This window comes from Odontomachus brunneus, unplaced genomic scaffold, assembly GCF_010583005.1.
Source record: "Odontomachus brunneus isolate Ranch 3 - 2012 unplaced genomic scaffold, Obru_v1 Obru_scaffold_042, whole genome shotgun sequence".
Lineage (NCBI taxonomy): Eukaryota > Metazoa > Arthropoda > Insecta > Hymenoptera > Formicidae > Odontomachus > Odontomachus brunneus.
The window spans coordinates 463,250-485,623 of NW_022639492.1; the positions used below are offsets into that span (position 1 = coordinate 463,250).

The window sequence follows — 22,374 nt, forward strand, 5'->3', positions numbered from 1 at the left end:
ATAAGTATACAACGGCAGACGGCGCCACTGCAGCTCATCTACCATATCGCGCGTGATCATTCACCAATCTTTTTTAATTAATATCTCGACTATTATTGCGAATATCGCAAAACAGCACAGAACTTTCTTACTTACCTTAATCCGTTCTCACAAAGAGTTATCATGGAGGTCTGAGACATCCAGTATGTGTGTGTGTGTGTGTGTGTATTCTCGCATTGCGAGAAGCAATAATCGAAACAAACAGTTGAGAAACTTGAATTTGACAGTCTATGAAAAACCAATTAATATTACAGAGTTATAAATAATTAATAAAAGTCCATCAATTATGAGAACGTGGAACTAGTCGAGACTTGTTATAACATTATAGATGTCAATGACAGGTGGATATTAAGGGTCGATATTTATACAAAACTGACATCATCCGGATATCCGATTATTTGGATAGCGGGAAAATGTAACGCTTCAAATTCGATTTATATCTGTGGGTTTAGATTTTCTAATATAACACGAACAACTGAACATTTGAAGCATCGAATCCGAATCCGAGTCAGCCAATCGAACATATTCACTAATACAAGTATGAACCTTCAGAAAAGTTTCACTGTAATCAAACAATAAGAGACCAACAAAATTGAATATTATGTGTTATAATGTTTATTACGATGAATACAATACTATACAAGCAAACAGAATATTTATATATGCAGTAATTAACTGCTAATTAATAATAATAATAATTATATGGTGTGATATGATGCGGAAAGAGAAGGGCAGAAGAAGAAAGAGAGAGAGAGAGAGAGAGACGATTCATACCTTACAACATCTAACTAAAGCATCACCAAAGTAGATCAATGTTCTTCTCATGAATATATCGTTTCTGTTTGCCAGACCCCTTTCTAATAGTAAATATTTCATTTTATTATAGCTCTTTTGTGAAGAATAGCTCGTGAGATGATTATCATCAATCAAAATGAATAGCATCAGTCAGCTTGTAAGTCTACTGTAAATAAATATAAACGTGTAGAATATATAAAAAATATGAAACATAAAATGCGTATGTATATACATGTGTATGCGAGTATATATATATATATATATATATATATATATATATATATATATATGTAGAGTTGGGTAGTAACTTTTAAAAAAGTTAAAAGTTAAATTAAAAGTTAAAAAATTGGTAACTTTTAACTCAACTTAGTTAAGCTCAAATAAGTTAATTTTTTACTTAAACTTAATTAATTTTTACGCATTAACTTTTACTTTTTTACTTTTTATAGTTAAATTAATTTATTTCATCAATATTAAAGTTGCGTAAAAATTATCGGCCACTTTAACAGACAGATATATAAGAACAATATTCATAACCAAATCTTATATTTATGATCGTTTCAAATTAATTTTTAGATGCTGAACGGATTGTTTCATTGGCTACGAAGCATCTGAAAATGAAGATAATTTTTAATAAACGATCTGAATATGGTTGTGGTTCAATTCACAATTACTACACTATAAGCATTTTATCTTTATTGTTCATGCCAAAGAAAAATAGAATGAAACTTCCAACACTGTAAGATTCAATTTATAGGCAGCGTTCCAAATTTCACTGCCAATATTGAAATTCTATAGTATACATGAAACTACAAATTTTCAGAACTGGCAGTGAATTTTGGAACGCAGCCATAATAGGAGTAGTAAGCTTTAAGCTGTAAGAGAAATTGATCAATCATAATTAATTATTCTTCTATAAGTTAACTGTGATTAGTCAATTTCTTACGACTCAAAGCTTATTACACCTGTTGTACATCGGGACTAAAGCTAATGGCACATAGAAAAACTTAAGCAATAAGACGTAAACAGTAAAGAAATTAACCAATCACAATCGACTATTCTCTTTACGGTCTAAAGTAATCAACTGCGATTGCTCAATTTGTTTACTGCTTACGTATTACTGTTTAAATTTTTCTATGTGTTTCTAGCCTAGTAAGTAAGTAATTCAGACAAAATATACTTGTCTCATTCTAACTTATTGCACCAGTTCAGCAGTGTAGCCAAAAAAATCATTGATCTCGTTCTAATGGCTCTTGCAGCCAGCTCAATGCGCAAAACAATTTGCGACACGCGACGTGTGATACCCAATGAGCGTGCAACTCTATCGGAAAAGCAGTACGTTCATTGGATATCACGCGTAGCATATTACGTATTGTATTGCTTATCACGCTGGTCTGCGAAAGCTAATCATATAGCACAAATCTTTAAAAGAATACTTTTTAAAGAATTCTAAAAATGTTCTTGCGGACTTGGGAACTCTTTTGGAACACTTTAAGAAGTCTTTTAGAGATTTGTGCTATAAGGGCGAAATCTCATAGCACATATTTTCCACATATCATGTAAATAATGAATTACCACGTTTGGTATTTCTGTTGGAACTTCTAAAAGTATAGAAAGATGATTGGTTATGTGATATGCGTTATGTGGAAAATATATACCATGGACACACCCTAACTTATTGCATGAGCCCCATTATTCTTTTGCGATATGTAGGTTATTGTATAAATTATTATTTAAAAAAAAATATTTTTTTTAAATAAGAATATACTTTCATTATTTTACATAAATTTAAGCTAAATTTAAAGACTAATTATGAAATTAAAAAATACATATATAGTTTTAGATAATTAAGTTTGCCGTAAGTAATTTCAAAATTTTTTTAACTTTTTAACTTTTACCTGAGTTAACATTTTATTTGAATAACTTTTAACATAAACTCAAATAATTTATAGCGAACAAACTTTTAACTTAACTTAGTTAAAAACCAAAATTAACTTATCCAATCCTACATATATATTTGATTATATTTTTTATATTCCTTTATATTATTTTTTCACACGCGCGGCGAGCGAAATTCTTTCGTGCTCGAATGATTACATCATTAATATAATTTACACTTTGATGTTAAGAATCCTTAAATCTACTCACGAAACACTTGCGGTAAATCCATCCACGTAGATCCATTGTCAATCCAGATGAATCGACGTTCCACTCGTAAATACGACCCGTTCACCAGAAACGTCGCTCTCTGTTATTATAAATATTATTTCATATAACTCTCCATGCTTTAGTGGACAATTCGTAAAATTCGCAGGACCGTCAATCGTGAATACGTCACCGGCCAGCTTATTAGTCTGTTAACAAGTAAACGCAATAGATAAGGTAAAATTAGTTTTTATATTGAATATATTTGATCATTTCAGTGTATATTTTAGTTATGTTTCTCATGAGCAAAGGATTTTAACATTATTATGTTTTGCATTTATACTATAAATACTCATAACACACACATATGACACAACCATAATACAATCATCCATAGAGATTGTATAAATTATATAATTAGAGCGAAAGTTTAGTATTCAAATTGTACATACCGGAATCTTAGCAACTTGCCAAACATGATCACCGCTTATATTCTTGTCTGCCTGTACCAGTAGATTCTTGGGCAGCTTTGTATATTGCTCACAGAGATTAGGTCCCTTTATTACAATATGGGACATACTATCAAATGTATCATTCAAAACTTTCGGTGTATACATTAATATTGTTGAACGAGGCGCCTGCACTAAGATCAAATTGCCATCCAAATCTATGCTTGAAGACGTTCTAACTTCTAAGAAAGTCGTGTTACTGGACACGTTCGTCATCGTCACTGCTTGAATAGAAATAATATATTTTGTTGACGGTGACAGATATAACCGCTTACTATATTCACGCATATAATTTATCACAGAATATTCGTGTATCGCGATCTTGGATGATGGAAACACTCGATTTCTGAGATTTGACGAAATTTCTTCCACTTTGATGCGAAAGCACTGTAGATGACCACCTGTCCTCCAAGGATGAAGCCATTGAATGTCGACTATACCGTGGTCACGAGTCGTGAGAGTAAAATTGCGTGGTACGTCGAGCTCTAAAAAGTGATCAAGCTGTACACCCAAGTCAAAACAGTAATTAGTTATTACATTTATTTTATGTGTCTACATATTTTATTTACTTGCTGTATGTTTATTTACTCATGTGCATGATCTTTACTTATTAATTTCACTGTAAGAATTGACTCGTCGATTGATATCGAAACGATTTTAACTTTTCAATATCGATTTGACGTCGGTAAACGAACTATTTCTCGCTGGGTTATATATTTATTTTACAGTAATATGTAATTTCAATGCATCTTTTTCGTGTATAAAAATATATTTTCTTTAATTAATATTACAATAATCGTGCTCGTTTAAAAAATAATAGAGAACTTTTCTCTTTAGTTTGAAGTTTTCTACGTATGTGTGTGTGTATGTGTGTGTGTGTGCATAAGATTGTCCCTAGATTTAAATTCGGACACTGGGTATATTGCATCTAAAAGAGACATGTTCTTTAAGTGTTCTTTTCAGGAATTGATAAAACCATTCGAAGGAACTTGATAAAATTGATCTAGAGTTAAAATTTAAAAACTGTGTCTAAAATAAAATGTCTTGCATAAAATTTTCATATAATATAACTAACGATATTGCATTTAAATTAAAGAAAAGAGGAATATTATGTGAGAATTAGAGAAAGATATGTTAAAGATACATCATTTTAGAAAATTTTAGTTCAGAGACAGAGAAAGAGCATCAAGTGCTTTAAAACTGTTAAAAATACATTGCTTTATATACTTCATGGCTACTAAGGTATTCCCAAACATTCAATTTTGAACAAGTTTACTCTCTAATAGTTTTTTCAACCCTTGTATATGCTAGAAAGAATTTTAAGTAGATTTTTAGATGATTGTAAAGAATAAATATAATTTTAGATGATTGCCAGGATTGGTAAATTTTAGATGATATGCAAGGAAAAATGTAGAAAAAGTAGACTTTTAGATGATTGTTAAGTACACGAACGACTCTATAGATCTACAGCCAGCCAAAATTGATCAGAAACACTTCCATATATTGATTCGTTAGCTTTACTAGCCTTTTATTATACATGGATGGATTAAATAGCATGGATGGTGGATTAAATAGCTACTTAATCAATTATTTAGATCATGTAGAATTTTCAACACGTTGTTTACCGTAATTAGAGAACATATGGCCTTACTTGTATTACTGAGCATTTCCTTTGTGACGAAAGCAAAAGGACTTGGTTGAGAGACATCCTTATTATAGGCTACAACCTATAAAAACATGTTTTACATTTTATAGATTTTCAATATGTCTTCTAACTGATTTTCTCTCTCGTGTAATATTTATATCGTTGTGATTATAATTGCTTCAAATAACGAAAGTGACATTTGCTTACATAAATTTGTTGATTATTTGTTCCTTGAACAGTTTTACATATATAGTTGTCCCATAAGTCGCAGGTCTCATTTAGCTGAACATATATCTGGACACAGTCCGTTGTGTTTTTATCACATAAGCGGACAAAGTAATTGTTCAATTTTCCGTTGGTAGGTAGAGATGGACTTTGCCATCTTAAGTGTATCATTTGGTTATTATCAACTTCCACGACGTCCAGATTAATTACTTTAGGCGGTGCTATAATTTTAAAAATTATGTTGTAATTATAAAAAAATATAATATGAAATATGACACATAGATTTTATATCAAGTTTCACCTTTAGACGGTGTTTCGAACTCATATTCTTTATAAGCGGAGGAATTTACTTGGTGCCCGTAGTCTCTCAGAGCGAAAATTTTCACAACATATCGTTCAGCACCGTATAATAGCTCATGCATATCCAAATAGTTGCGTGAGGTATTTTTGATCACATAGAAATTTTTAACGGCGTCACTAATTCCCCGTATTTCGACTCTAGTGACTTTTAGTGGCCCCAAAATCGTCGTGCAGTTTTCAGGAGGTTTCCACGATAATATCCAATCTTGCATTCTCAATTGAGAAAACGTAACTGCTGGTACCTCTGTAAAATTGTTGGTTGTTGTATGTAACGTCATGAGCCTGTATATATGCAACAGGTTGCAAAATGAGTTAAACACAATAAAGAAGTTGAAAATTCACCAAATTGTCAAAATTGATAGCCATTATTGATGGGTTTGTCCAGTAATGACGACATTAATTATATAATTATTAAGTAAGAAAGTTCGTCGATAATAACTTTCATGACAGTTTCGTGACCTCTAACTTTATTGTGCCTAAAAAGTTTTGCAACCCACTGTACATGCATTAACAACATAATATTTTCGTTTTTCCAAGGTATATAGTTTTTCAATTAAATACTCTATATAAAACTAGTTAAAAATATTAAAATTAATTATACTATAATATTAATTAACTACTATAATACTGGAGAAATACTTTTATGATTACACAGAAAGAACAGAAAGAAACATTTTGTGTCATAATCTTCTTAATAACTTATATTTCAAAATTAATTATGAATTTGTGTGCTTTATTACAGATTAACGAAAAAATTATTAAAAAGATAATAACTATCTAATAAATGATAGTGTAACGGCTAGTATTACATACCCGTTGCCACAGTGTGAAATGTCGCCTTTGCTGATTTGCTGTAATATCTTGAATTGTGTGCTACAACTTGTACATCAAATTTTGCATATGGATGTAATTCTGAAATCGTAATTAATGTTGTATTTATCGTTCTCGTAATAATATGGTTAATCGTTGTGTGCAATTTATAATCTCGACATCCAAAATATTCTTCTATCTGAAATTAATAGAAAACGGTCGCTTAGAGTATCAGAAACTATTACACAGTAAAAAATTTTGTGTTCAATTTAATACATTTTACATGTCTCAGTTTATACATTCTAGTTTATACATTTTTTTGTTTTAGTATTATACAAGGATAATATGTTAACAAATAATACAATCTATTTATACACTTTATACATAAAATATGTTAAAAAAAAATTTGTTACATATATATTGTATTATTTTAACACTTAAAGCGTGTACTTAGAGTGTGTTATTTTAATACTTGAAAGAAATGTGTTTTAACATTTAAAAATAGTATATATATGAACTAAATGCAAAAAATAACATAACGACAATATGCTAAATTAAAACACACAGATACATTGAAAATTCAAACAAAAATTTCTACACGATCAAAATCTACTAAAGTACTAAATATTTTTACCGTGTAAATAAGTGGCAGGAAAATTTTACGTTATTTTACGTTAAAATGCTTTGCTTGATGATTTTTGAAATATTTTGACTTGTATGTTTCAATTAATTTAATTATCCCATTACCTAACAATAATTAAATCAACTTTTTCTTTTTAAATTTGATCATGAAATAAACGTATCATATATCAAGGAAATTATTCTCTTTACTAAACTTTTTAGTAATCGTTGTTTTATTGAAATAATTTTGAAACCATAGAAGATTGATTACCGTCGATTTCCATATAAGCATTGACTAATATTTGATTTTTCGTTAATTAATAAATTATAATTGCTGAATGATGTTAGCATACCTTCAAGAAAATCATGTATTTAGTTATTACTCCGTTTGGTTTCTGGGGAGAAGTCCAAGTCAGTTTGACTCGCGAACTTGAAGTCGAAATCGCTACAAGATTTCTCACTTCCGATGGAACTTTAAATATTTATAAATATATATTATTTACAAAGTACACGCTCGTAATGTGAGTTAATTAACGTATATAGGGTAAACTCTGATAAAATGGCCATACTTTTTTTAAATGAAAGAAATACATTTCTTATTGTTATTTCTTAATAGCGTTTGACACACTCTGATTTACATGTTTACTTTATTGAAGCCTACAGTACATAATACCACCAGAGTTAAAAGGAAAATACTTTAGTAAAATTATTTATTACTAAAATATCAAAACATGAGCATTGGCCATTTTACCTAAATGTTTAAGATAAGATGGCCATAAGGAATAGATGACCTATACATATTTTATGTTCAAGATTCTGTACTTATTAATTTATAAAATAATGAAGAAAACAATTTGAAATATTCACTTTAGTATAGGACATTTAATACGTATTATTTGTGAAAAATACAATACACAAAAAAATGGAAACCTCTAATACAAAATTTAAATTCCAAATTTAATTTTTGATCAAAACATATTGCATATAAGATTTAATTACCGTAATATTAAAAGTAATTTTTGAAATATGTAGCGACGTTTGTTTTATAAATGTTAAAATGATAGTGGTCCATCTTACCCAAAATATGAGTGAAAGACGGTTACAACAAAACTTATAAACAAATAGAAAAAACGAAAATAAAAATGCATGTTATATTACAATTTACATTGTATCTAACGTTGATTGCGATAGCTTAATACCTGTGATTTATTCGACGTTACAGCAAGGTTTAGTAGACATATGAGAAATTTTACAGGTAGTCGAAAATAGAAATATAGTATAATATTCATAATTTTGCTATTTCGAAAAATGTACTCACATACACTACGATAAATATTGATTATTTTTGTGACTGATTATACAAACGCAATGTTTGCAATTATTATGGAAATTACAGCTTATGGCCATCTTGCCGGTATGGCCATAATATACGAGTTTATCCTACGCAAACTAGATTTTTCTAAACATATGAACCCACAATCAAACTCACCTCCTTCGAGCGTGCAGAATTCTCCAGCAAACAATTTCTCATTTTCATGAAATATAACAATATTATAACACGTGTATGGTGTTAAATGTGATAATGTATATGGGAAGGATGTTAATGATGTATTAATCATTTGGTCATTCTGGCTATCTGCTTGTTGGAATAGCAGACGATACGAATTTGTCGAGCAGGAATACAAACTCTACGACAAGAAAGCCAATATTAAATTGACATAATACATTCGTCTTTATGCAAATTATTTAAGATATATAACTATTAAAGAGAGACGAGAAAGGGTACTAAATACACACTTACATTTTCTCCGTTTTCCGTGTCAATGGTTAAGCTTGTCTCATTCGGTGTTATATGGAAATCTTTAACCGCTAATATGTTAACAAAATTATAATATACTTAATGCATAAAAGATTGCAATTGATAAAAAAGAGAAAAAGCTTCAACAAATTTTTTAATCGAGAACTGGAATATTGTAAGCGCATGTGTTATAACCTTCCTAGATATAAGGAAATACCCTACACTTGCACACATTTTAACTTTGATGTTTCCAGTAAGATGCTTGTGCAGCTACTATGCTGAATTATATTTCCAAATTGTGTAAAAATTATAAAATCGAGATAGAACTCTTTTGAAACCAATCAGATGTTAAAATAGGGCCTATAAAAGTTCAGGCACAGATCTGTTGCTGAAATGATTTCCATTAAATTAAAAGCAAAGCTTTAATTCGTAAAATAATGCAGAAAACCTTAGTAGTGGTTATAACGCGTTGTTTAGATGCGTGTAGGTTTTGTTTCTGATTTATCATCACTATTAGCTTGTTGTTTCTCTTCAGCGACGTATAGATAAACATATTATCTATACTGCTGCAGGCAGTATTCGCAGGTATATGCTTCACGAAATTAGTTCTATCTTCAGATTGGTATTCCCTTTACTCTTCTTATTATAGTATTCGTATTATAGACAAAACTACCGCAGAATACTACTAAGTGCACTTGCGAGTGACGGAAGTTGTGACAGGGTCACTTGCATGGACTCATTCCAATACTGGTCGCTGTATCTTTAAGGAGTGTTTTTGAAGTTTAAACATGTTATTAATTGGCTTCACATATGTGCGTATCCTCCGTTTTCCGCGACGATTTCTCTTTCTTTTTTTCTTTTCTCTGCGTTTTCCGCACGCTTTTGACTTTTGGCCAATGTCTATCTCTTTTTGACTATTTTAATCCACCACTGAGGAGGGTCTGTGCGAATTAGACCAAAACGCGTATAATTACTTTATGTGTGTGTATGCTCTATTAACAAATTTCATCCCGCAATCTATGAAAGACATCCACTAATGTTTTTGTTAGTTTGAACTGCACTAAAACACTTGTGCCTGAACTTATCTCTTATAAGACGTATTTTAACTTCCAAATTGTGTAATAATAAAATGTTAATATGTTCATAATAATCTCAATTTGAAACATTAAATGCGTTGTAATTAATGCAAAAACAATATGAAAATGGAAAAAGAAATCTAACTTACGAACGCAAGTGGTTTTAACATTCATAGAGGTACCCCTTATTACCTCCTCTTCAATAAATAATAAACCCATAATTTGATAAATTGTAGCAGGTTGCAAATTTTCAAATTTTCCTATCAATTCAGTAGTATTTGAAAATACTCTTTTCCACACTTGTCGATCCACGGAAATTCCGTCCAATGTCTGGAAGAAAAATATTCATTATAATTTATTTAATCGCTTGCTTTTTAAACAAAATTCTTAGTGGTTATGGATTATTCTAAGAAGTATTGTTGAATGTTCACTTTAATTTCGAATGAATATGAAATATCAGCTTTTTCATATTCCTCCTCCCACTTCATTGGAACAGAGGCTACGACAGTCGTTTGGTTCTTAAATACGATATGAAGTTCATTTGGCGCACCAAGACCTCAAAAATAAGTTATATGTTAGAAAACTGTTTTAAAGAATGTTATATATCTATTTAATAATTACAATATAAGAATAAACGTATTGTATTATTGAGGATTGTTACCTGTTTGACATAAAGGAGATATGTAAATGTAATTGGCCTTATTTTTACACCCTATAAGGCATGCTCCACTTGCACGATCACACTGTTTATCGTGCAAACATGAGCCACATTTACTTCTGCAATCAAGACCATAAAAACCGTTTCTACATTCTGTAAAGTCGAAATGCAGTTATTTGTAAAAATCTGTATATTACTTACAAGTCATTTAATTCATGTAGAGTCTACTCATAAAAGAATCGCTCAGTTTAAAATAATCGAAAAGTTTAAAATACAATCAAACTCACCTACATCCAGTGTACGGATTATTTCATAAAAAAGTATTTTATTTCTATGGAGTATCAAAACAATGTAAGACGTGTGTGGTGTTAAACGTGATAATGTATACGGAAAAGATGTAATTGAAGTATTCATCGTTTGTATGTGATTATTTTCATTGTCTGTTTGTTTGAATAGCAGACGATACGAATTTGCTGGGCATACATACAATGTTTGCTATATAGAGGAAAGCAAATATTGCATTAATATCATCTATTCAACAAACTAGAAGTGTACAACAATCTATCAATTATTTACTCACGTTTCCGTTGTTTCCCATGTCAATCGTTAAGTTCGTTATATTCGGCGTTATACGAAAGTCATGAATCGCTAAATTATTAAAAGAATATTAAAGTGTACATTAAATATTTAAGCATTAAAGGTTGCAGATAAAACAAAAAAAAACAGATTTGGATAATATTTTCATCGATACAATCAATGTATAAGTTATGACGTTTGTACGTAAAATAATGTATTCTATGTCAAAGTCTATACTGAAGGTATGTATCTAATTAAAACAAAGCCTATAAAGATCTGTGCGCTAGATGTTAGTGCGAATATGTTTCGAATAGAAAAATAATAATGTTTAATAGATTGTGATAAATGTTTGATCGATTGTTATGGGACACGCGTATGTGCGGAGTATTTTTCCAGTCTCACAAAATACGCGGTGAATCAAATCATCCACATCAAACTGATCCAGAATCACAAATATTATTATTATTTAATCAAATCTGTCTCTAAAAATTCTTAATTGTGTACTTCTTTTTGATATCTGTTTAAATCGCACTTTCTTATCACGTTCTTATTATAACAAGCCTTAACTTTCTCATTATTAGAAGTATTTTATATATGTTGATAATACCCCTTCTCGTAAAGTTCAAGCTGAAGTTTATGTAACTGCTATTACACAGGAAAATAATCTCAAGTTGTTTGTACAATAACAATAATAGTAGTATAAATAATAATATATAAATATGTGATTTTAATATTTCAAACGTTTAAAACATTGTGCGCACTCCATCGAATATAAAAAAACATAATGTAGTAACATAAAAACAAATCCGACTTACTGTCGCAAGTAGTTTCCACATTCAACCAGGTGCCATTTAGTACAGTTTGCCCAATAGATAAAGAGCACATTATTTGATAAATTGTAGCATGTTGCAAATTTTTAAATGTTCCTATCAATTCGGTAGTATTTGAAAATATTTTCTTCCACACTTGTCGATCCACAGAATTTCCGTCTAATATCTGGAAGGAAAATATTCATTATAATTTATTTAACCGTTTTCTTTTTAAACAAAATTCTGAGTGGTTATGGATTATTCGAAGAAACGTTGTTCCTCACTTTAATATTGAATGAATATGAAATATCAGCTTTTTCATATTCCTCCTCCCACTTCATTGGAACAGAGGCTACGACAGTCGTTTGGTTCTTAAATACGATCTGAAGTTCTTTTGGCGCACCAAGACCTCAAAAATAAGTTATATGTTAGAAAACTGTTTTAAAGAATGTTATATATATATTTAGTAATTACAGTATAAGAATAAACGTACTGTTAGAATTGTTACCTGTTTGACACAAAGGAGATATGTAAGTATAATTTGCTGTATTTTTGCATCCAGTAGGACATGCTCCACTTACATGATCGCACTGTTTGTCGTGCAGACATGAACCACACTTTCTTGTACAATCAAGGCCATAGATACCGTTTCTACATTCTGCAAAGTCAAAATGCAGTTATTTGTTAACATTTCTATATAAATTACAAGTCATTTGAATAATATAGTGTCTACTCATAAAAAAATCGCTCACGCGAAAAGCTTAAAATATAATCACACTCACCTGCTCCTAATTTGCGGATTATTTCATAAAAAAGTATTTTATTTGCATGAAGTACTTTAACAATGTAAGATGTGCCTGGCGTTAAACGTAATGTATATGGAAAAGATGTAATTGAAGTATTCATTGTTTGTATGTAGCGATATTGATCATCTCTTTGTTCGATTAGCAGGCGATACGAATTTGTTGGACATGGATACAATGTTTGCTATACAGAGAAAATCAAATATTATATTAATATCATCTATTCGGCAAACTAGAAGTGTATATCAGTCCATTAATTATTTACTTACGTTTTCGTTGTTTCCCATGTCAATCGTTAAGTTTGTTATATTCGGCGTTATACGAAAGTCATGAATCGCTAAATTATTAAAAGAATAATAAAGTGTACATTAAATATGTATGCATTAAACTTTGGAAGTAAAATTAAAAAAAAATGGATTTAAATAATATATTAATCGATAAATACAATCAATGCATAAGTTATGATGTTTACACGTAATACAACATATTTTTATATCAAAATATCTAAAAGTACGTGCGTAATTAAGTTAAAATCTGTAAAATCCATATGCTGGATAGTAGTGTGTGTTGTGCAAATAAGAGTCTTGCATATAGGAATAATAATATTTGGTAGATTGTTATAAACGCACACGCCGGTTATTTTTCCGGTTACACAACATACAAGGTGAATCAAACTTTCCATGTCAAATTGATCCTGAATCAGAATCATTATTGTTATTTAATCTCTCTCAAATTTTACATTACGTCTCTCAAAATTCCCAATTACATCTCTTTTTGATATCTGTTTAAAGCGCACATTCTTAACAGGAGTTATTTCTCTCATAATTAAATGTATTTTATTTTTGCGGACAATACTCCTCCGACCTTCCTCGCAAAGTTCAAGCTAAAGTTTATGTAGCTGCTATTACATAGAATAATAATTTTAAGTTCCATGTACAATAACAATAACAGTAGTTAAATAATAACATATAAATATATGATTTTAATACTTCAAATTTTTGGAATGTTCTATATATCCTTTGGAATATAAAAACATAACGTAATAACATAAAAACAAATCCGACTTACTGTCGCAAGTAGTCTCGACATTCACCCAGACACTATTTAACACTGTCTCCTCAATAAATAAAGAGCACATTATTTGATAAATTGTAGCATGTTGCAAATTTTTAAATGTTCCTATCAATTCGGTGGTATTTGAAAATATTCTCTTCCACACTTGTCGATCCACAGAATTTCCGTCCAATATCTGGAAGGAAAATATTCATTATAATTTATTTAATTGTTTGCTAATTAAACCAAATTCTCAGTGGTTATGGATTATTCAAAGAAACATTGTAAAATGTTGTTAAATGTTGTTCACTTTAATCTCAAATAAATATGAAATTTCAGCTTTTTCATATTCCTCCTCCCACTTTACTGGAACAGTAGCTATGATAGTAGTTTGGTTTTTAAATACAATCTGAAGTTCATTTGGAGCAGCAAATCCTAAAAAATAATTGATATGTTAGAAAACTGTTTTAAAGAATGTTATATATCTGTTTAGTAAGTACAATATAAGCGTATTGTGCTATTGAGGGTTGTTACCTGTTTGACACAAAGGAGATATGTAAGTATAATTTGCCGTATTTTTGCATCCTGTAGAACATGCTCCACTTGCACGATCGCACTGTTTGTCGTGCAGACATGAACCACATTTTCTTCTGCAATCAAGGCCATAGAAACCATTTCTACATTCTGCAAAGTCAAAATGCAGTTATTTGTAAAAATATGTATATTAATAACAAGTCATTTGAATGAACTATTGTGTACGCTATAAAAGAATTGCTTACACGAAAGTTTAAAATTCAATCTTACCTGCTAAAACCTGCTTCAACTCACCTGCTTTGAGTGTGCGGATTGTATCATAAAAAAGTATATCATTTGCATGCAGTACTTTAACAATGTAAGATGTGTTTGGTGTTAAATGTGATATTGTATATGGAAAAGATGTAATAGAAATATTCGTCATTTGTGTATGACTATTTTGATTATCTGTTTGTTTGATTAACAGACGATACGAATTTGTTGGGCATGAATACAATGTTTTCTATATCGAAAAAAGCAAATATTTTAATTAATATCCTCTTTTCGGCAAAATAGAAGTGTACATTAGTCTATTTATTATTTACTTACGTTTTCGTTGTCTCCCACATCAATCGTTAAGTTTGTTATATTCGGCATTATACGAAAGTCATGAATCCCTAAATTATTAAAAGAATGATAAAGTGTACATTAAACATTGCAGGTAAAATTGTTTTGAAATAAAAACAGGTTTGAACAATACTTTCATCGATAAATGCAATCAGTGCGTAAACTATAACGTTTGCACATAAAATGACGTAATTTATATAAAAATCTCTGATAGTATATATCTACTTAAGATAAAATTTATAAAATCCGTGCGCTGGATGTTAGTGCAAATAAGTTTTTCATTACGGGGCACTATTTGTCGATACCGACTCGAGAGTGTGCTGTACTATTTCACGTTTACAAGACAAATATATATTGTCTTATTTTCGATACAACTCAGTGCTTGGATTATTCAGAAACCACAACTTATTTCACATATCCACGCAATCAGCAAATTTTCCAATCACATCGAATATAAAAACATAATGTAGTAACGTAAAATCCGACTTACTGTCGCAAGAAGTCTCGACAATCAACCAGGTGCTATTTACTATAGTCTGCCCAATAGATAAAGAGCACATTATTTTATAAAATGTAGCAGGTAGCAAATGGTCAAATTTTGCTACCAATTGAGCGTTATTTTGCAATATTCTGATCCAAATTTGTCGATTTATAAACTTACCATCCAAGGCCTGTAATGAAAATTACTGTAAGAGTTTATTTCATTGCTTGCAATTTAAACAAATATCGATACACCTATCGATACTCCGTGGGTTATTGATAGGAATAATGTTAAATGACGTTTACTTTAATGCGAAATGAATAAAAAATTTTTTGTTCCTTGAATTCTTCTTTCCATTTCATTTCTGCATTTGCTATGATAGTTGTTTGGTTTCTAAAGATGATTTGAAGTTTATTCGGAGTATCAATGGCTGGAAAAGAAACAATATATAAAATATTTATTTCTAAGATTATTTGGTAAGCGCGATAAAAATTCGGATAACAGATTTTGGGAGTGAAGTACATGTTTGTAAATGTAATTGTTACCTATTTGACATAAAGGGGGTATGTAAGTATAATTTGCCGTATTTTTGCATCCACCAAGGCATGCTCCAGTTTCTCGATGACACGGTTTATCCTGGAAACACTTGCCACATTTTTTACAGCTATGGCTGTAAAAACCTTTGCTACATACTGTTAACGCATTAATCATGTTAATGTAAAAATCGTCCGAAAATGGAAAGAATTTTGTTTATTAACGTGATGAGAGTTAATTGCTTACGTTGGTCACATTGATGTCCTATATAACCTGCTGGGCAAGTACATCCGTTTTTATTACAGATAACGATTCCTTTGCAGTCAAGCTTGCTGTCTGGATTAGTTTTGCATTGGATCAAACATTTCGGTCCAGTATATCCGAAACTACAATTTGCATCATCTGAAAAAAGATAATAGAAAATATGTAAACGGATAGTAAAATGTAACAGTATATTTTCATTTTATATTTATAAATTCATGTTTCATTGAATTCTATACTGATAATTTTATAATTTAACATAATATCGATTACACATATAGTCATATAACAAAGAACAAAATTATATTTTCCGATCACCTAGTTCCATATTTAATTCAGCTTTCCATAAAGGATGCACTACAGATTGTTCTTTGTAAAATAGTTTTTGACACGTTATATTCTGCCAATAATATCCATATTTGGAGATCGCATCTCTTTCATCGACACTGGTTTCACTGACTACGCTTCCGGCGATTACTCTAAAGCATCCTAGAGGAAATGAGTTACTTTATGAATAAAATATAAGATACAAAAACTATCACACACATAAACTCGCACACAAATTCGCCTTTTTAAATGCATAACAAATATATATCAGCTATAGCCGTCGATAACAGTATTGCAAGTATAACGTATAATGAAAAATTTAAAAGTATACACACCTTTTGGAGGACATTCACGAATATTCGCTATCGCCCATACCGGATTTATATTGAGTACCCTGAGTTTTGGAATCACTTCGAGTCTCATGGCATTTCGATTGGGTATTTGTGAATCTTTCTCGATTTTAACAGATTGCCACATAGGCAAGCCATGCGATGCCGTCACCGACGAGCCATTTACCGTTACTATGTGTATCGTTTTATTAGTTACAGAATCGCGCAACACTATATCTGCATCGCACTCTGCGCAAAGACCAATTAGTAGTTGCAAACATGTCACGTTATTGATTAGATGAAACGTGGGGCTCCTTAAAACCGCATCCTGGGTATCCGTGTAGAGAAAAGAATCTGAAGACAATGTTTATGCCTTAAATTTAGTTTATTCCTATATTACATATTTTCAATTTTGTTACGATTAAATTGTGAATAAAATTTTTATAATTTGGTTATATCTAGCAACCATCCGTCACACGTCTTTAAGATATGTACTTACAATTGTGATATAGAATTAACATGTATACGTCGTTTCTGAGAAATATGTTGGAGAATTTCATTTTATCATATTCTTCCGTGTCTTTGTATGTCATAATCAATCGATTAGGATCGTAAATGGATATATTTCGTATCGCAGGATTCCACATGATAACAAAAGTTCGCCATTCGTTTTTATAAAATGCTGTATGCTGTATTGTATACCAATTAATTTTAATTACTACCTTAATTACTACCTTATATTTTAGGAATATAGATTCTCTTTTTCAGATTCTTCAGAATTACATTTTTAAATCGTCATCCCGCAAAATATGTTTTTCAAATTTATTTTTAAGTTTATCTCTCTTTAATATAAGATTGAGAACTGGTTAAAAATAGAACTCAAGATTGGTTAATTAGAAGGGAGAAATTACACATCTTACATTTAAATGGGCACGTTCTATTGCACATTGCGAGGTTTTCTGGAGATTTTCCCCTATTGACGGCACTCCTGTCGGGCATTTTCGGATGACAGATTTTGTATTGTTCCAACCGCCTATTATAATCCAATAGCAGAAGCCTGTTGTATATTCTTTGTTACAGATCAATATGTGGACATCCCTTTTCGTTCGAACCGAAAATGAGACAACTATTGTGCCCGTACTATTACGATATATATCACGGTAGAGAGGCTCATATTTAAATACTGTGAATGCTAAAAGTTTAAATACACGTTGCTTAAAGTTATTCTACTTTCTTGTTTTGCTGTTTATCAGTAGGGGTTAATTTAACCCTTCGTAATTATAATTTGAAATTATTGTATTTTTTCTCAAACAGCGGAACTTTTACCTTCCGATCGTTTATCGAAAACAGGACCCATATGTGTACTAGCAGAATGTGTGAACTTCCAATGTTCTCTGTTCCACCGTGTTAAACATCCATAACTCTCGTTCATTTCACAATCTATCTCATTATTGCTAAAGTTACATGCATTGGGAAATACTAAAATAATGCGAGAGCAAATTGAGAATAAACTTTCTCGAACCAGGCAATGGTATAGCGAATATTTTACGAATGAATTTGCTGCGCTTAATGGTCAATAGTATGTGAATTTTATGGTAGATGTATGACAATAATTAAAAAGGAAATGTCGCAAAGAATGAATGAACATACATTACTTACTTTATTGCGGATCTGATTCAGTGCTTATATCTGTTCTGTTAACTTACGTATTCCAGATTTTTCCGAACTAAACGGTTTGTGAACATTAAGTATTATCCGTGTGTTCCATTTCAAGGCACCTCCATCATCTTCCGAGATGCATAACACTTCATGTTTAGCGTCACGGAGTGGTCCGCGCAATACGATCAATTCTCCAAAAATATGTCTTACTTGATTTGCAAAGAGAATTAAAATCAACATATTCATTATTGACATTGTTATTTAACATGTAGCATCTGCCGTTTGCAGAGGAGAAATCTTTATAGCAAACGAAATAAATGAGAAATGACGGAATAAATGCTATGATCTATTTGCTTAATTTTCAAATCTACATTTCAAATATTATATGTCAAATTAGCTCGCAAACGAGCATTTTCTCGCGCACACAGTGTCTTTAAATATTCTGCTTTAACAAGAATCTCAATCTATACTACTCCGAAAGCGTACCTCACACTTTAACTCACAAGACGTCAAAATTACCAAACCACAGAGTAAAGTTACTGTTGATCCACTTTATCTTATTTACGTATAACATTTTTTCTGTTATCAAGAAACGGTGGTTTCAGCATTGAATGATGAAAAGGAACTCGACTTCCTTCTAATGAAACCGCGATAACAAATCTACCCGTTGAACTAAACTGATGATGATCAGAAACTGAAGCTTTTGTCTTAATTTATTAACGCTTAAATGTGCTAAAATTTTACGTTACGATTTGAGCCCTTTATTTTACTACGGAAATGAGGTATGCTTTTTTTAAAGAGTACTATTCCTACCAATTTCGATGTTGCTCCATAATTTTACTATGTAATTACTGTGTAAATTGCTATGTAATTTTGTAATAATATTGGCCCTAAAACAATTTCGATAACCAAATACGAAAATACGAAAACGATAAAAAACGAAAATACGAATTAAACGCTTCAAATAGATCGCCATTTTGATATCGCCATGTTTGTTGAAAAAAAATACCCATAGCATATTTTATAAGTTAAAATATCGGGAACACGTTTTAAACACTTTCCCGAGCGATACTAACACGTTTTTATGGAGAAAATAGCGGAAGAAGAAAAAATTACCTAAAAACATGTGTTTTTTACTTTATTTTGTAAAAATTTTGCATAAATTGTGAATTTTTTAAAATTTTCTCAACGCTATTCGATAGGGCGACATCAAGATTGGTATGAATGGTAGTTTTTATAAACAACAGATCTCATTTTCGCATTAAAATGAATGGCTCAAATCAACGTAAAACTTCAGCACATTTGAGCGTTAATGGGTTACATTCTATCGAGTTTTTATCGAATAAAATGGCACCTCATTTTTATTCTATCGAATAAAATGATATCTCATTTTTTTTTACTTCGGTGTGAAGTTTAAATGTGGAGAGAATCGATAACGCGCGCACACATGAAAAATATTAAGTTATAGGTGAATAAATTGTACCAGATATGTTAAACTCTTACATATTTCTTTGTAGCTTTTTATTTATTTAGTGATGTTTCACCATTTACTAATGCAAAAATATCAATAAAAACTGTATATTAAGAAATTGGAAAATAAATTATTTAACATTTTCTCTTACTGATTTTGTGTAGTTTTCTAAGTTCAAAATTTTGCTCAATGATATTAATTAATGAATATACAGGTAAGAATAGGTTTTTAAGCACTCTGAAATGTTTACATAACAATAAACAGTTTCTTTTGTTTAAATCTCATGCTTGGTTTTTGGCTAAGATTTCAGGTCGCCCGGCTCACTGTTATTTCCACGTTATTTCCGGAGTGGTTGCCCGCGATAGGGATTGCCTATTGGACGCAGTTGAGGAGTCCTCTTTGAAACTTTATATCATGACCTTTTCGTCGTGCACATATCTTTTATTGTTCTGCGACAAAGCCATCTCGTTTTATAACTCTAGCGGCTCATTCGACTTCTGGCGTTTCCTGCCAAGAATTATACACTGCATTATTGCGAAGACAAAACTGATTTGTACTACTCGAGAGATTCGGCTCGAATTTTAAGATAAATATGACTCGATTAAATCCAAATGGAACGGATTATTTGACAATTGGATAATTGTTGTTTATCTACTCATTGTTGCTAATATTCTGGTATCATTCATCTATCCCTTGCATAGAAAACGTCCGGAACCAGGAAGAAGACAGAAAACCGAGACGAAAGGTTTTATAAACGAGTTGATACTAATTTTTTCTAAAGGGTTTTTTAACGAGCCGATACTAATTGAAATATTCAATTCGTGATGTTAAGAAGTGACGTTAATTAAAAAATATTTGCACGTTGACGGATATCAACAACTGTCTTATCATAATGGGTATTATTAAGATTTTCTATCAAATAGATATACTACCTTCGGAAAAACCATAAAGCTGCAATTGCCGCGAAGATGATCTATAAGGTTATATAAGAGGTATGTGCCAATATTCTGTTTCACATCGATACGCCTCGATATTTTCCTTGTAATCATAATTGGCTCAAAACACAAATTCGGCTCATTTATGATAATCGTTATATCATACAACTCTCCAGATACTAAGTGGCAGTTAATGACATTACCGTAAATATCGCCATTGCTAAGTGTGAACTCCATACCATTGGAGATATCTTATGTCTATCACCATTGAGAGCAGGCAAAGAAGGAAAAATATTTGAGAACTTTGTTGAATACTTGTACACATCAATTGCAGTTTGATATTCGACGTATGAAGAAATTCTACTTTGACATTTCACTCCGTATTTACTATTACTATTACCGAATTAATTCTGCGCGAGTTTAATCAACATTACAAGTGAATTATTGTTCAAACAATTGATGTACATTTGGTTACAGAACGATTTGGACACTTGAACTTAAGCATAGCTAATAGTCGAATAAGAGAACGAATTATTCAAAAATACGTTTTTTGAACATGGAACTATCGGCTACGCTGTGAAGTTTGTTATGTCTAAATCGTATTGCGACCCACTGTATACATTCGATTGCTAAATAATTTTCACATTCTTTATCGAATGAAGTTGCAACGCTTCAAACTGTCAGAATTGAAAGATACTTTATTCACGATAATCGGATTTGCAGGAGCCGAAGTGACAGTACAAAGTGTGACATCTGTAAAAGTTAAGGAAGAAAGAATTTAATATAAATTAATATAATTTAATAAAGAAAAACATTTTTTATATTTATATATTTAAAACCGATTACTATGCATACACATGTCAGCAGTTTTTAGTTTTGACTTGAATCCTTGAAATTTTATTCGATGAAAAGTATGCGAACCTTTTAGCAGTTAAGTGTACGCTGATCTTCAAAATGATTTGAACATTTTTTTGTTGTTGTAGTTTACAACGCAGCCCATGGTCCATTGCGAGAACATAATTTGTGAAAATTTATCAAAAACAAATTTTCTTGGACCATCAGCTACATTCCAAACGAAAAAGAAACATTCAAACTGGTTTGAAAACAAGTGTACATCGAAATCAGTTGTTTCGACAATCGATTGCAGTCATGTAATAGATATATCGCGATGAAAGTCTACACCTACCGAAATCGCAGCAGCTTGCCAAAAGATGTCGTACATCTGCACATCTGCCTGCTTCCACAAATTCTTATGTGGTTGTACATAATTATTGCAATCGCGATACAGTCCTTTAACTATAATGTACAGAATGCT

At 30.9% G+C, this 22,374-nt stretch overlaps 1 protein-coding gene and 1 long non-coding RNA gene across 5 annotated transcripts; one reads left to right on the top strand and one right to left on the bottom strand.

Moving 5' to 3' along the window:
* Positions 1-638: 638 nt before the first annotated feature.
* Positions 639-19,133, bottom strand: LOC116844537. Of its 2 annotated transcripts, none has more exons than XM_032816177.1 (35): positions 18,701-19,133; positions 18,321-18,473; positions 17,915-18,186; positions 17,494-17,683; positions 17,001-17,348; positions 16,657-16,827; positions 16,324-16,479; positions 16,089-16,235; positions 15,849-15,973; positions 15,553-15,733; positions 15,045-15,112; positions 14,751-14,958; positions 14,457-14,606; positions 14,233-14,357; positions 13,938-14,118; positions 13,139-13,206; positions 12,849-13,053; positions 12,575-12,724; positions 12,351-12,475; positions 12,073-12,253; positions 11,262-11,329; positions 10,969-11,176; positions 10,685-10,834; positions 10,455-10,579; positions 10,173-10,353; positions 8,951-9,018; positions 8,639-8,837; positions 7,503-7,621; positions 6,532-6,727; positions 5,660-5,962; positions 5,341-5,579; positions 5,140-5,215; positions 3,432-3,973; positions 2,983-3,188; positions 639-997 (listed from the first exon to the last, which is right to left on the bottom strand). In XM_032816177.1, exons 1-34 carry the CDS (start codon positions 18,906-18,908, stop codon positions 3,021-3,023), a joined length of 6,054 nt encoding a protein of 2,017 aa, XP_032672068.1. In that variant the 5' UTR covers positions 18,909-19,133; the 3' UTR covers positions 639-997; positions 2,983-3,020. The 2 variants fall into 2 exon arrangements, with proteins under 2 accessions (XP_032672068.1, XP_032672067.1); XM_032816176.1 differs by having other exon boundaries at positions 639-1,000.
* LOC116844538 lies at positions 3,068-20,742 on the top strand. 3 transcript variants are annotated; one of them, XR_004378094.1, is made up of 3 exons: positions 3,068-3,216; positions 3,791-4,010; positions 20,428-20,742. It is a non-coding gene; the product is annotated as an uncharacterized LOC116844538 (long non-coding RNA). The 3 variants fall into 3 exon arrangements; XR_004378095.1 differs by lacking the exon at positions 20,428-20,742 and adding an exon at positions 18,075-18,459; XR_004378093.1 differs by lacking the exon at positions 20,428-20,742 and adding an exon at positions 4,853-5,208.
* Positions 20,743-22,374: the final 1,632 nt, after the last annotated feature.

What these genes read in the sequence shown, in the direction of transcription:
- LOC116844537 (XM_032816177.1), bottom strand. Translation starts at nt 18,908, where the DNA reads ATGTCAATAATGAATATGTTGATTTTAATTCTCTTTGCAAATCAAGTA. An exon ending in ATCTCCTTTATGTCAAACAG is followed by an intron (nt 10,580 to 10,684) that starts GTAACAATCCTC and finishes CTTATTTTTGAG; the next exon opens with GTCTTGGTGCGCCAAATGAA. An exon ending in ATTTCACACTGTGGCAACGG is followed by an intron (nt 5,963 to 6,531) that starts GTATGTAATACT and finishes ACAATTTTACAG; the next exon opens with AGGTACCAGCAGTTACGTTT.